Source organism: Loxodonta africana, chromosome 8, assembly GCF_030014295.1.
Source record: "Loxodonta africana isolate mLoxAfr1 chromosome 8, mLoxAfr1.hap2, whole genome shotgun sequence".
Classification (NCBI taxonomy): domain Eukaryota; kingdom Metazoa; phylum Chordata; class Mammalia; order Proboscidea; family Elephantidae; genus Loxodonta; species Loxodonta africana.
Genome location: NC_087349.1, coordinates 28,336,410 through 28,351,199, shown reverse-complemented (window position 1 = coordinate 28,351,199; position 14,790 = coordinate 28,336,410). Strand labels below are relative to the sequence as shown.

General features: G+C 37.0%; 1 protein-coding gene across 1 annotated transcript in view; it reads left to right on the top strand.

Annotated features, from left to right (window-relative positions):
- CPED1 (cadherin like and PC-esterase domain containing 1) overlaps positions 1–14,790 on the top strand; it is a 306,881-nt gene that overhangs the window by 141,052 nt on the left and 151,039 nt on the right. Inside the window, exons 7-11 of the mRNA XM_003407021.4 lie at positions 5,305–5,447; positions 6,299–6,371; positions 7,552–7,719; positions 9,137–9,241; positions 11,351–11,520. Coding sequence (XP_003407069.1) covers positions 5,305–5,447; positions 6,299–6,371; positions 7,552–7,719; positions 9,137–9,241; positions 11,351–11,520 — 659 coding nt within the window. The remainder of the gene's footprint in view (positions 1–5,304; positions 5,448–6,298; positions 6,372–7,551; positions 7,720–9,136; positions 9,242–11,350; positions 11,521–14,790) is intronic.

Below are 14,790 nucleotides of genomic sequence, written 5' to 3'. Positions count from 1 at the left end.
CTCGAGTCAATTCCGACTCATAGTAACTATATAGGACAGAGTAGAACTGCCCTGTAGGGTTTCCAAGCAGTGCCTGGAGGATTCAAACTGCCAACCTTTTGGTTAGCAGCCATAGCACTTAACCACTACACCACCAGGTTTTCCAGGGTTTTATTTAACAACTGAGTATTAGGCACTGCCAATCCAAAGATGAAATGGCACACTTCCTGCTCTAAATGGACTAAGTCTCCGGTCAGAGCAGATAAGCAAGTCAGTGAGTTTAACACAGAACAAGACTTGTTGCCACTGATGGCAATTTGCTTAGGGTCTTATGAGAGGATAAAAACTAAAACCAGACCCATTGCCACCGAGTTGATTCTGTCTCATAGAGTTCCTAAGGAAAGAGTAGAACTGCCCCACAGGGTTTCCAAGGAGCTGCTGGTGATTTAACTGCTGACATTCTTGTTAGCAGCCAAGGTCTTTAACCACTTTGCCATCATGACTCCCTATGAGAAGAGAGGGAGAGCTCAGAACTCACCATGGGAGGGGCCGTGATGGGGATGGGGTGAAGAAATGTAACTATCAGGACACCTTGGGAATATTTTGAGTTATCAAAGACATAATTGAGGTTTTCACATGTATATTTACAAGTTTATGTTCAATTCCCCTTGTCCTTCCATTTTTAATTGATTGTTTAGTTTTGGTCCACCAACATATTTTCCAATAAGTTGCTCGACTGTATAGATGTTATAAAAGTTATAAATATCTTACTGGGCAATTGTTTGAATGTTATACAAATATAAACAAATGATAATGCTTTAACTGTCTGGTTTTACAACCATGACATTATAAGGACATTTTCTATACAATTTATATTTATGTTGCATTGAATTATATTTTATTTTTACACTGAAGGAGGACATTTTATGGTTTATAGAATAGTCCATCAGGTTAAAAAATCTTAAAATGTTCTATTATTTATTTTTACCTCATTGCCAAAGCACTGACTTCCCTGGGAACTTGTTAGGCATCGCCGAGTCAGTTCTGCCTCATAGCGACCCTATGTACCACAGAACAAAACACTGCCTGGTCCTGTGCCAGCCTCACAGTTGTTGCTATGTTTGAGCCCGTTGTTGCAGTCACTGTGTCAATCCATCTTGTCAATGGTCTTCCTCTTTTTTTGCTGACCCTAAGCATGATGTCTTTTTCCAGGGACCGGTCCCTCCTGATTATATGTCCAAAGTATGTGAGAGGAAGTCTCCCCATCTTTGTTTCTGAGGCACATTCTGGCTGTACTTCATATTTATTTAACTTGAAAACAATGATTGAAAGTCGTAATATGGAATGAGAGAAATCTTGATATTTGAATTTGTGGCTTGATTGTTTTAAATTAGCAGGAAGAGTACTCCTTCAGGCATTTGTGCTTGAATTTAGAAAGCTCCTGGGTGAAAAGTGCTCAGGTTCTGATGGCTTTTGAACGGGATTAATATCCAATAATTTAAGATTTGACATTGTCTAATGGAGCCCTGGTGGCACAGTGTTTAAGAGCTCGGCTGCTAACCAAAAGGTCAGCAGTTTGAATCCACCAGCCAATCCTTAGAAACCCAATAGACCAGTTCTACTCTATCCTGTAGGTTTGCTATGAGTTGGAATTGAAAATCCATGGCAACAGGTTTAGTTTTTGGAATGAGATCATGGACCACAGTTTTCTCATGCTATATCTGCAGATGTTGAGAGGTATAAACTCAAGTAATTTGGCCAAGGAAATACAATTAGAGTAAAAAATTGCAGTATAACCAAACCTTAAAAAAGTCCACCTAGCCTAAGTGGATTTAGTTATGAGAACTGATAGAAGTATTGTGCCCTCTGTGAGTGACTTACTGAAAATTGACGGTTTTTAAAAAATACCTATTAAGCACTTATATGATGTTGCTTCTGTATCTGACACATGCAGTTTGAATGACACTCTACTAAATAATTAAATAGAAGAGGTCCTTTTAGAATTTTCTTTTAATTGAAGGAATTAGAGAGAACAAAATACATGCAATGAGACAGAAACAACGCATAAAGACAAAATTGGAACAAAACTAATACAAAATAAGACAAGTAGTTCTCCCTTAAGTTTTGCTTTTCGAGTGCAATTTCTCTCTCCTCTGTTCACACTTACATTTCTAAAGACAGTTATGTTTTGATTCCTCTGCTTTCGTGATTGTTGACTGATGTTAGTCCTTCTTTCAACAGGCTGAGTTTTTTAGGGAAATGGGAGAAAAAACAGTTGTTTGGGTCCTTCAGTTCTGCTTTTTCACTTCTGTGTGGAGTCACACCACACACAGGTCTATTCAACTGTAGTATTTCTGTCTTCTCTCTTTAAAAAACATTTCTATTTAAAGCCTTGTAATATATGTTTAAAAGTTCTTCCTCAATTGGTGTCACAAATAGGTTTGAATTCCTAGAGGCAGTTTTGATGATTCCACATCAAACATTTCACTACACAAATCTGGGTTCAGCAACCACTTTAATTGAAATCACCTCTGATGGCTGTGGACTTGTCTTGATTTATTTAACAAAAATATAGAAAGCTAACACATGTACTGAAGGAGGCCTGGTGGCGCAATCCTTAAGCACTCAGCTGCTAACCAAAAGGGTGGTGGTGCAAACCCACCCAGTAGCTCTGCGGGAGAAAGACCTGGCAATCTGCTTCCAGAAAGATTACAGCCCAGAAGACCCTATGGGGCAGTTCTACTCTGTCACATGGGGTCACTATGAGTTCAGAATGGCACTTGACGTCACCGAACAACAATGACGTGTACTGAGTACTGACCCACGCCAGGCAGAGGTGTGCCTTATGTACATTTTCTCTATAAAGTAGGTATTGCTATTAACAGTAGAAGGTGCAGAGCCAGAGGTGAGTCTGGGACTTTTTGCTCCTAGAGTCTGTAGTGTTACCACCGTGGTATTCACTTCATCCCCCAAAGAGGAGAACACAGTGCTTTCCACATGGTAAACTTCTCATTAAAAATTGAATTGAATAGAATTGAATCAATGTAGTGGCACCCCATATTCAATGCTCACAGTTACATTCAGAAATTAAAATAATTATTTCCACAGTAGATGAATAAATACAATCCTAAAATATCAATTTGCTAATTATTCCTCCCCATGGAGGACATAATCTTTTATAGTCAACCTTATATATCTTATATGCCAAACAGATATTCATTTCCATCTTTCTTATATTATATATTATTAACCTTAACATATGTGACACTCAGAAAACATTAAAATGGGAAAGTGAAATAATATCATTAATAAACTTTTCTACGTAATATGGTGAACTGAGTGAAATGTGATGACTTACTTTATTTGGAAAAATATTATGTTACTCCGACTCGACTCAAAGGTGTTAGCATTTTTAGTCTTAGCATTAATTTGTTTTCTTTTGATCATATAATTATTACACTCATTTTCTTTTGTGAAATGGAAAAGCATCCCAATTGCCAAATGCCAATGATGTGTTCTTAGGGTCTCAAAGTATACTTATTAGGTTTCTGTTTTTCAGCTGGTAAGGCTGTATGAAGTCAGTATTTATTTCTCTTGGAGGGGACTTTGCTTGTGTGTTTTAAAGATACCTTACCATTTCCCTCAGGACACTAGTGCCAATCTCTGTCCTTAATTATTATGCAACAAAAAATAATTTTTCACTTGCAATATTAAGCAATTTAGATAGATTTCTCTTGCTCTTTCCAAAACATTACTAGACTCCCTGCTGCATGTTTCTTCAAAAATATTTTTCATTCTTCATCTTTTCAAGGGTATGTTTATCCATATGAGATCTGCTTTTATAATTTTAAAATTTTTTGACTGGAACTTTGATGCTGAGCATTCTCAAGAGGTCATTTTGTTGTGGCGGTGGTTGTTTTAACAGGTAGACAGAAGTAATGATTTGTGATGCCAACTGTAGTGTTTCTAAGAAGACGTGAAACTGAGCTTCATTCCTCTTACTGTAACACTGCCCCTTCTCTCTAGCCACGTGATACCTTAAGTTAAAATTTCAGTGGGATGTTGAGATTCTCCTCTAATTGGCTAGATATCCTGTAGAAAAGGACTGAAGAAGAGCAGCTTCTATGTGGTTATTTTTGTTCTAATACATGCAGAAAATAGATAACAGTTTGTTTTAAAGACTACGATTTGAATTTCATACTTTATAGTGGCCTTCATATGCATTTGCTTCTAATTTGGCTTCGCAACTCTCTTTTTCGTGGGTATTATTCGTGTTTCACAGAGAAGGATACAGAGATTCAGAGGAGTAACTGGCAAGTCCAAGTTCATCTAGTTAGTACAGTCACAACTTAAACGTAAGCGTTCTCGTTTTAAGCCCTATTATATTTCCACTGCACCTTCCATGATTAGATGCCATGAAAAAAGGAAGAAAAAAAATGGAGTAAATAATACCTCTAAAGAAGTTTAAATTACAAGATATTTAAACCCTTTTTAGGTGGGTAGATATAGATATATCTATATAGAAGGAGCTCTGGTGGTGCAATAGTTAAGCACTCAGCTGCTAACTGAAAGGTTGGCAGTTCTAACCCACTAGCAGCTTCGTGGAAGAAAAGACCTGGTAATCCGCTCCTATAAGGATTACAGCCTTGGAAGCCCTATGGGGCAGTCCCATAGGGTTGCTAAGAGTCTGAATCAACTCCTTGGCAAAACAACAGCGTATCTATAGACAGGTATATCAGTTGCTGACAAGTCAGTTCTGACTCATGGCAACTCCACGTATGCCAAAGTAGAACTGTGCTCCGTAAGATTTTCAGTGGCTGATTTTTCAGAACTATTTTTTTTTTTTTATGTCACCAGGCCTTGCTTCCGATGTGGCTTCCAACCTTCAATCCTTTGGTTAGAAGTGAGCACGTGAGCCATTTGCATCACCCAGGGAATGACTCTCTCCATCTATACATATACATTCTATTATCTTATATCTGCTTTTCTCCATATAACCAAAATCCAAACCCAATGCCATCATAGCGACCCTATAGGACAGAGTAGAACTGCCCCATATGGTTTCCAAGGAATGCCTGGTGGATTCAAACCGCCGACCTTTTTGTTATCAGCTGTATCTTTTAACCATTACGCCACCAGGGTTTTCCATTTCTCTCTCTCTCTCTCTATTTATTTATATTTTAGATTATCAAACTTTCCTGTTGAAGGAGTTTTTTGAGCATGGCAAGGAGAGATGACCTAAAGAAATCCTCCAAACTGTTCACCTTTGCAATGATAGACACATTGAAATTGTTTCAGTACATGAATCCTTTTCTTTGTTTACAGCTGCAAACATTTGTTGAGACATTCCTGAGGGCCAGTTCACCTCTTCAGGCCTTTGATAATATAAAGGAAGCAATAAGTAAGCTCCTGCTAGCAGCTGAAGCGTTCGGTGAAATATCTACCCTGGGACCAAAGGCCTTCGACAGGTAACAACAAATACTAACGTTTAAAAAAAGGGAGAGAGAAAAAAATCTTTCTAAAACTTGATTGTTGGTGAAAATATTTCTCAATTATTACAAGTATGTGCTACTTGGAAAATTTTACACCAGTATAAAAGTAAAACCTTCTAAACATATGTTTCCTAATTTATAGATCCTAAAAAATTACAAACTCATTAGTATATAAACAGTGGTAGCCAGAAATAATGTACAAGTTGTTTTTTGTTTTTTTTTTTAATTTGCAGTCCTTATTGAAACTCAGCTATTTCTATCTTACATACTTTGCATTGACTATTTAGGGATAATTTTACTTATACATAATATGTTTTTCTTTCAACCATCCTACTGATTTAATGATACAGAGAAGATAATAAGGACTTTTATTAACAAAATTCAATGCCTCCCATCCCGATATCTCGGGTTCCTTGAATATAATTTGTCTCTGCCTTTGTTTTAGGGAAGTGTTAAATCTAGCATGTTAAAAAAAAAAAAGGAACACCTCAATGTAAGCTTTATCACACTTCGTATGAGAGTAAGAGTGCCTACCATGCAGGAGTGGAGGTGTTTTCTTCTCCCTATTCAAGTTTTCATAGAGTAACTTCATTACTTAATGTCTTATCAATATTTACAGATATTTGTATTTTGTGTAAGGAACAAAAAAAGACTCCCAGTCCAAAAATGAATTATATGCAATTTTAGAATATCCAAACCACTTCTCTTTTTGATTAGTATAGGTATTGAAAATTAACTGTAGTGGTTATTAATAACATGATACCAAATGATAGAGTAAATGAAACCAATAGGATATATGTTAATGTTACTTTGTGCCTCTATTTCAGATGCAGATTATGTTTTCAACTTTTAACATTTGACATTGGTTACGGCAGGTTCCGGTACCCTGTAGTTCTCCAGGTGAGTATGGCTTCCCCCATCTGGCTCAAAGATCTGCATGCTTTCTTGTGTGTGTCGTGGGGGGGGGGGGGCGGGTATTGTTATCGTTGTTGTTAATGTTGTCATTCATAGTAACCAATCAACTAAGGCATTGCAGACTTATATTTCCTATGGTTCAGGGAATTAGCTAGTATGTAGAGAATCTATGATTTGAGTTCCGATCCCACTATGTGTCTGTAGGATAAGCTTAAATTTTAACATGATGTAACCACTGTTTGTGACATACATGTAAACAGCATAAAGTCAAGTATGTGTTAACGGAGAAAAGTAGATATGAGATAATAGAAAAGCAGATAAGAGATCACAGAAAATAGGAGATTATCCAATTTATTCACATGGTTTTGTGAAAGACGTAACTTTTATTCTTTATATATAGACATTTAATTTTAAATTGCTCTATATTTGAATGAAAAAGCCAGAGGAATTTTAAAAATATTTTTCTCATATAAATATGCATAAATTGAAGGGCTTTTTAAAATACACTATTTATTTAAAAAAAACTAAATTTATATACACCCTGATTATTTTTCTTCTTCTCTAATCAAATTAGTTCATCCAGACCATCTTCCCCTATTTTATTTTTCAGCTAAAATAGCAAGAAGATTAAAGAAAAAAAAAAAACTAATTGGATTAGTCCATGGGAAAGCTTTATATTGGTATATGGTGTGGGAAGAAGGGAAGAGGAACAAAATAAAATTATGTGTAGCTAGAATTCAAGTTTATACTGAGTATCAAACTCTCATGTACAGATACCGATTACAATATATGTGGCTCAGAAATTTGGTTGTATAGCTAAAAGATTTATCCATTAAAATTTGAAACTATGAATCTACTTCATCTAAAGGTTATTTATTATTTTGTACACATTTCTAACAGTTCCTATTATATTTTTTAAAATCATTGTTCATAAATGTTAATATGAATTTATGATACATTAGTTAATTTCCTTATATATTAAAGAACAGTATGTTCAAAAGAACCACATTACTTATATTTGTAAAGTTGCTGACCTGCAAAAACACCACTAGATGTCAGTTCTGATCTATAATTCAAAAGAAAATAAATCATGCCTTAGAAGTAATTCCACTGTATTAAAAGTAAGTCAATGAAAAATATTTGCTGTGCTTTTATTTTTCTCAAGGTGCATGAGCATTTAAATTTTCAAAATGATGATAATATGGACTTTGAGGGCCAAAATACAGAAGAATTCCTTTTGAGAGACACTTTGAATTTTCTTCTCTCTAACGAATCTTCATTTTCTGTATTTTCTGAGATATTTCAGAGACTTTACAGATCAGGCATATTTAAAGTAAGTGTGTATTTGTATATTGACTATCTTACTTCAAGTTATTCTTTAGAAGGTGCTATTTTCTTTATTATACAATTAAGCAACTTGAAAATCTTTTCAAATTAACCAGTATTTATATCTTAATATTTTGCTGACCTGGAAATCAATATTATTTTTATGTCAGCTAAGTATGTGAAGTGGTCCCTGGGTGACACAAATGGTTTGTGATCAGTTGCTAACTTAAGAATTGGTGGCTTGAACACACCCAATGGCTCCACGAAAGAAAGTCCTGGCAATCCTCTTCCATAAAGATCACAGCCAAGAAAACTCTATGGAACAGTTCTACTCTGTAACGTATGGGGTCACCACGAGTTAGAATTGACTTGATGGGAATGGGTTTGGTTTGGTTTTTAAGACTATGGATGACTGATTATGAGGAATTACGGGTTTAAAAAGGACCTTTTGTGGATATTATGAATAATATATATTACATACTGTCGAATGCTTTAAGAGAAATGTTAGAAGTTTTTAGAGGCAGTCTAGACTAGTAGTGAGTGCTCTAGATTGATATGAGGAGCTTGAATTATAACACTAAACTTTTTAAGCATTCACATCTGTTAATATGTTTGATTTGATGCCGATGACTAGGGTGTAGTGCTTCAGGATAGTATTGGTTAATTTTTTATGGCATGTTAGAGCAAGTGTTCCTGATACGTTGAAAAATCTGTACAGGTTATCAAGTATAGCATGGTTCCCTATATTTTTGTTTTAAAACTCATATTCAGAGATCCGGAAGAGTGGAAGGCGAAAGGTCTCGTGAACAAACACCGATGCTCTAAGGAGAGGTGTTCATGAGAGCTATAACATGACCTTTTAGATGGTTGTTTCCCTATGATTCTATTAACTTGTTCCTCTAGTTCTGTTTTCCTTCTCTAGTGAGTTGGTTTTCATTAAAACCACTCCACCAGAAAAAAAAAAAAAAAAAGTAATATAAGCAACCTTCTGTTCCAGGGATGCATTAGAAAGAAATGGGGATCGGGAAACCTGGGGAATTGCCATTTACTAGAACTCTTGAAACTCCAAAATGGTAATGTTCCATATATGAGGTTCACATGTAGATGCCCCTTTGCTGTTCTGACCTCTAGTGCCCTGGAGGCCAAAGGAGACTCCTCCCTCATCCCAAACTGGTTGTTAATCTCACTACCAAAGAAAGCACCGCTGAGCTATTTCCTCCAGGTCTTCCTGGTCAATATGAAGTTTTCTTATATTGGACTATGTGTTATGATAAGTTGAAATTACCATGTATTATTTAGCACTAATTAATGCATGTGTTTATAGAGTCCAAAATTTGATTGATTTATGAAGTGGGAAGCAATTCATGAACATGGTTAGACTGCAACAACTGCTTAAGAGTTTTTTTGTTTGTTTTCTAATATAGGGTGAAAACTATTCAAGGGAACTAAATCAATGCCTGTCTTTAGAGGATATTAACTCAGTTATGACTTTCATAAAGGAACTTGGGAGTCTGGGACAATTCCAACTGGTAAATCAAAAGTGACATTTGATTCCTCTTGATTACTGAAATTATAGCAGATTAGCCACAAACTACTTACTTTTGACTTCAAACTAGATGACGGTACTTCTTTAAGAAGTAGAAATATGTGTAAACATTTTTACTTTTTTCAAAGACCTGAATATTAAGATGAGCAGAATCTATATGCTTTACTTTAAGAGTTTTCAAATAGCCCACTTGTTCAAGGTAGAAGTATGTGGATTAGTATAGCTACCGGGATTTGATAGTTCTCAGAAGGAAAATGTTGACATTTTTCTAAAGAAGTTTTGCCTTTATCTTTGGGACATTAACTGTGTAACTAAATTTTTTTTCTGCTCATTATACTCTTTCATTTGCATAAGATCAACTGTAACTGAATATAGCAAGAATCATTTTAGAAAACAACTTAAATTTTAATTTGTCTAACTGTATGGGAAACTTTATATAATAAATTTTACCCAGCTGGTTTCAGCCTACGAAAAAATCAGTGGCACTTCCTTTGTCTTCTGTGCATTTTCTTGAGTTCTATTCATTTGTTGGTTAATATCAAAGGACAGGCTGTTGCATATGAATGTGCCTGCTCAGAACTTGTGTCCTTTCCGGTTCTGCCAATTATGTAGCTGGACTATAGTAGATTTATATTTTCCACCTAACGTTTGTTCATGCAAGGCTTTCTAAAACAGCATTTTGAAATTCATTATTAAACAGATGTTCGTTTCAAGCATTTTTCTTACTTTTAAAAAATCGACAGTCATATGCTACTTGTACGAGTTATAACCTATTTACTAAGTTAATTAGTGACTATTTTGTATCTGTTTTCATAATTTTGCCCCATGTTTTAGAGAGTTCAGTGTAAGCATATTGCCCCAAAGATAATTTAATTTACAGATGGTAGTTTAATTAATTTCAATATATTAAATATTACAGTCAGGACAGTTTGGTTCAATACTATACAAAGATAATCAAAGAGGCCTGGCCTCACCCTTCAAGAGTTCAAAATTTCAGACATGTAGAGAACTTCTCTCAGCATGCCGCAAGGAGGAATTGAAGAATGACTTTGCAGAAGTAAAGGGCAAGCCCCAAGTTCTGACTCTCAGAGTAGAAAAAGAGTAACCATAGTTTTGTTTTGTTTGGTGACATTAATATTTCTCACCCTGACCTAACTCACTTGTATTTGAGAGGACTTCTTGTCATTCTTACACTCAGTTACTCAGCTCTTTTCAAATTATCAATAGCAGGAACAGAGCTCTGGTGGCATAGGGCTTAAGAGCTATGGCAAGCTACGGCTGCTAACCAAAAGGTCAACAGTTCAAATCCACCAGCCGCTCCTTAACCCTATGGGGCAGTTTCCACTCTGTCCTGTAGGGGTGCTATGAGTTGAAATTGACTCGACAGTAACAGGTATAGCAGGAAAGGAGTCCCTGGGTGGTACAAACAGATAATGTGCTCAGTTGCTAATCCTAAGGTTGGAGTCTACCCAGAAGTGCCTCAGAAGGAAGGCCTGGTGCTCTACTTCTGAAAAAATCAGCTACTGAAAACCTTACGGTGCGCAGTTCTGCTCTGACACACACGGGGTCACCATGAGTCAGAATCGGCTGGCCAGCAGCTGGTTTGGTACAGCAGGAAGAAGAAATCCGTTACTATCTGAGAGCAAGAAAATGAAACCTCACTCTCTTTGGCGATACGATCATCAGTAGAATTAGTTCCTTTTGTAAGGTGGTATTTACCTTGACAACTGCACGGAAAATTAAATTACGGTACTGGCCAATGGGTTTCTAATAAATGTCCGAGTTTTTAAAAAATCTGACTAATATAAAGCCTCCTTAGTAATATTGGAAACCCTAGTGGCATAGTGGTTAAGAGCTACAGCTGCTAATCAAAAGGTTGGCAGTTCAAATCCACCAGGCACTCCTTGGAAACCCAGTTCTACTCTGTAGTATAGGGTCACTATGAGTTAGAATCGACTTGACGGCAACAAGTTTGGGGTTTTTTTTTTTGGTCTAGTAATACTGCATTTTTATTTATTTTCCCTAACTTATTCTGATACTCTGTCTTTGAATAGTCTGTCTTCAAACATTGAATTTGAATATTCCTTCTCAGCTCTTCCCATCTACCACTCCTGGGATTCAATCTTTGATGCATGAATTTTATGATATGGAATATCCTATGGGGAAGCCTGGCTCAGTCCTGACCCAGTACTGGTCTCTTTTAAATGTATTTGAACAATCTCGGCTCGTGGATAAAAAGGCACAGCTACACCCACTGGAATGGTAAGATCGCCACAATTTGGATTGTGCAGTCCAAAAAGTCTCTTGTCTAAAGATTGATTTCAAAAAGCTTTGCCTACATTAAAGAAAGCAATAAGAAGACATTTCCCAAAAATTTATCCTCTGGAAAAGGAGCTCCTTTAAACATTGAAACCATAATGATTCTAGTGGTCTTCAAACACTGTAACAAAAATATATCTAATGGTTTGATCAAACCAACAGGACCTGACTCCACCATAAATAAGGCTTAAAATTAAAAGTTTCTTTCAATGATGTATATCCTTGAATTGCAGGAGCATCTGACAGAATTAGGTGAGATTTGTTTTATGAACCATCGGTCAGTGTGGAGCCTGAGAGACTAAGAGTAGTTAGAGAGTTTGTGAGGCATGACTTTATTCTGGGCAAATCCTGTCCAGATTTCTATATTTGTTCTGTCACTGGCAGGCACAAGATTAGGACTTATTTTTTTTAATTGTACTTTATGAAGGTTTACAGAACAAACTAGTTTCTCATTAAACCGTTAGCACACACATTATTTTGCAACATTGGTTAACAACCCCACTCTCCCTTCTCAACCAGCTTTCCTGTCCCCTCCTGCCTTCTAGCCCTTGCCCCAGGGCTGGTGTGCCACTTTACTCTTGTTTTGTTTTATGGGCCTGTCCAATCTTTGGCTGAAGGGTGAACCTCAGGAGTGACTCCACTACTGAGCTGAAAGGATGTCAGGGGCCACGCTCTCAGGGTTTCTGCAGTCTTGCCAGGACAGCAAATCAAGTCTTTCTTTTTGAGTTAGAGTTTTGTTCTACATTTTTCTCCAGCTCTGACCAGGACCCTCTATTGTGATCCCTGTCAGAGCAGTCAGTGGTGGTAGCCAGGCACCATCTAGTTGTACTGGACTCAGTCTGGTGGAGGGCATGGTAGATATGGTCCATTAGTCCTTTGGACTAACAAGATTAGGACTTTTTTTATTGTAAGGTAGAATCTCAGCGGGAAACGTTGGGCTGGGAGAAAAGTTTCTTGACCTTCTATCTTTACTTCCATTGTAATGAAAACTATTGCTGTTATGTGCCATTGAGCCAGTTTTGACTTGTAGCAACCCTATAGGACAGAGTAGAGCTGCCCAGGAAGATTTCCAAGGAGCAGCAGGTTAAGAGCCCAGCTCTTAACCACTGTGCCACCAGGGCTCCATAATGAAAGCAAATAATCAGGAAATGAGAAGAAGAGTGGGAGAAGTAAGACATATTAATATCTCCAGGAGTTGGTGAAAAGAGACAGGGCTAGGGTAATGTCTGCTTCTTTATTATATGGATGAATTCGAGGGGGGATTTGACTTTTCCACAATGCAGAAGCAACCTTAAACTTCCTAGAGAGATGAAAGGCTTAATGGACATGACATAACCATTTACGTCTCCAGCAACTACCCACATGAAGGCCTTCAGTCTTGGCTAATGCTAACCTGCTGTTGTTAGCTGCTGTACACTCACAGACAGGTGGTGGCTTCACATGAAGTACGTCATCTGGGTATTGAACCCAGGTCTCCCACATGGAAGGGGAGAATTCTACCACTGAACCACCACTGCCCCAATGCTAACCTATTGCTAAGGTACTGTCATTTTCTGCTGCCTCAGGAGATAGTGAGAACAGTTCTACCACAAATCTTTTTTCATACAATTTGAAAATACAAATAATCAAATATTTGGAGAATTCGTAGGGCATCTCTCAGGATCAGAACTGACTTTAATTGCCATAACTTTACAAAGTTGGCCTTATTCCTTTAATACTTGGAAGTATTAAAAATGAAGTTTTAAATAATGTACCCCAAACCCACTTTGTAATTTGGACGCACAAAAATAATCCAAGACTATGTCATTCATTGTTATGAATGGGAGAAGAGCAGGCTGGATTTACCAAGGAGCCTATTTAAGTATTGTGTTTAACTTCAAGTGAGTTCCCTTGAGATATGCAAGCTTTGGCAAGTTTGTTCCCCAGCAAGTTTTTCTCAAGTCCCCCGTATGTTGTCAGGTTAACAAAGGGACTGATCTTAAATTCAGAAGACTGGATTCTCTTCCACTGACGGAAGCTATTAACGATAAGTGTTGAGCATAGAAGAAACAGTCAGACTTTTCTTGAATCAGACAAACTTACATTCAAAATCCCAATTTTAGAGTTCATTGTTTACAGCAGGCAGATTTTAACCCCTCTGAGACTCAGTTTCCTCATCTGTGAAATATGGACTATGCCACCTACCACATGTTATTTCAGGAGGATTCGTATAAAATAATATCCATATGAGACATGGTGTCTGCTGTGCTATAAGGCAGGTAGGTAGTAAATAGCACTGCACTTTCCATTTCATAGTCCTAAACCATCCAAATATCAGTCAGCCTCTGCAATGGGGGTAATGTTTTTCTTTCCCTTATAGGAAAAGCAAAACATGTTTGAAAGTTTTATCTAAGTTAACACTCAGATAAATAAACTTCAGATGAGATGCTTATCAAGAAGCAACTGGGTATATTGCCCCCAGAACATTTCAAGTAAGAATTCTCAATTCAAATTATTTTTGAATTTACCAGTGAGTGTCTATATATTGGATTACCATAATCATGCCATGTTATCTGTACAATATACATACATCATGATGTACGTAATATACAAGAAGGTGTACCTTAGATACATTTTCTAGATGAGGAAACTGAGAAGATGTGTCTTTTGCTAAATCACACAGCTGAGAGAAGTAGAGCGGGGGGATTAGGGCCCTGGCCTTCTCCTTCTTTGGTCCGGTGCTTTTTGCTAGAACATCATGGGGACAGGGAGTTAGGCATGCCATCATCACTGCCCTTATCTTCACAATGATCACTTCCAGTTTTTTTTCCTCAGAAAAAGCCCATTTTGCTAACATACACAAAACATTACACTGAACAGGGGTTTAATGCCTTCTTCCTTCCTTTTAAATAAAGATCACCTGCTTGTAGAACAGTTAAGTAGTGGGTACTGGTTATGTATGTGCCCAGAGCCTCAGAATCAGGAAATCATGACAGAATGGTGTAAATCTGAACAGAATGGAAATCTTAAAATCAGAGTGCCCTACCTGATTATTTGCACTTTGCTGGACATAAAACTGCATGTGTGCTTTGCAAATGCTTTCCTTAAAAATCCACATTTTCAAAACACGTAATTTTTTCCCACAATTACCCAAGAAATCACTGCAGGTTGCCTTTATGTACGAAGTGCCTCATTCCATGAAGATGGTAGCTTTTCCAAAATTCAGTTTCTGTG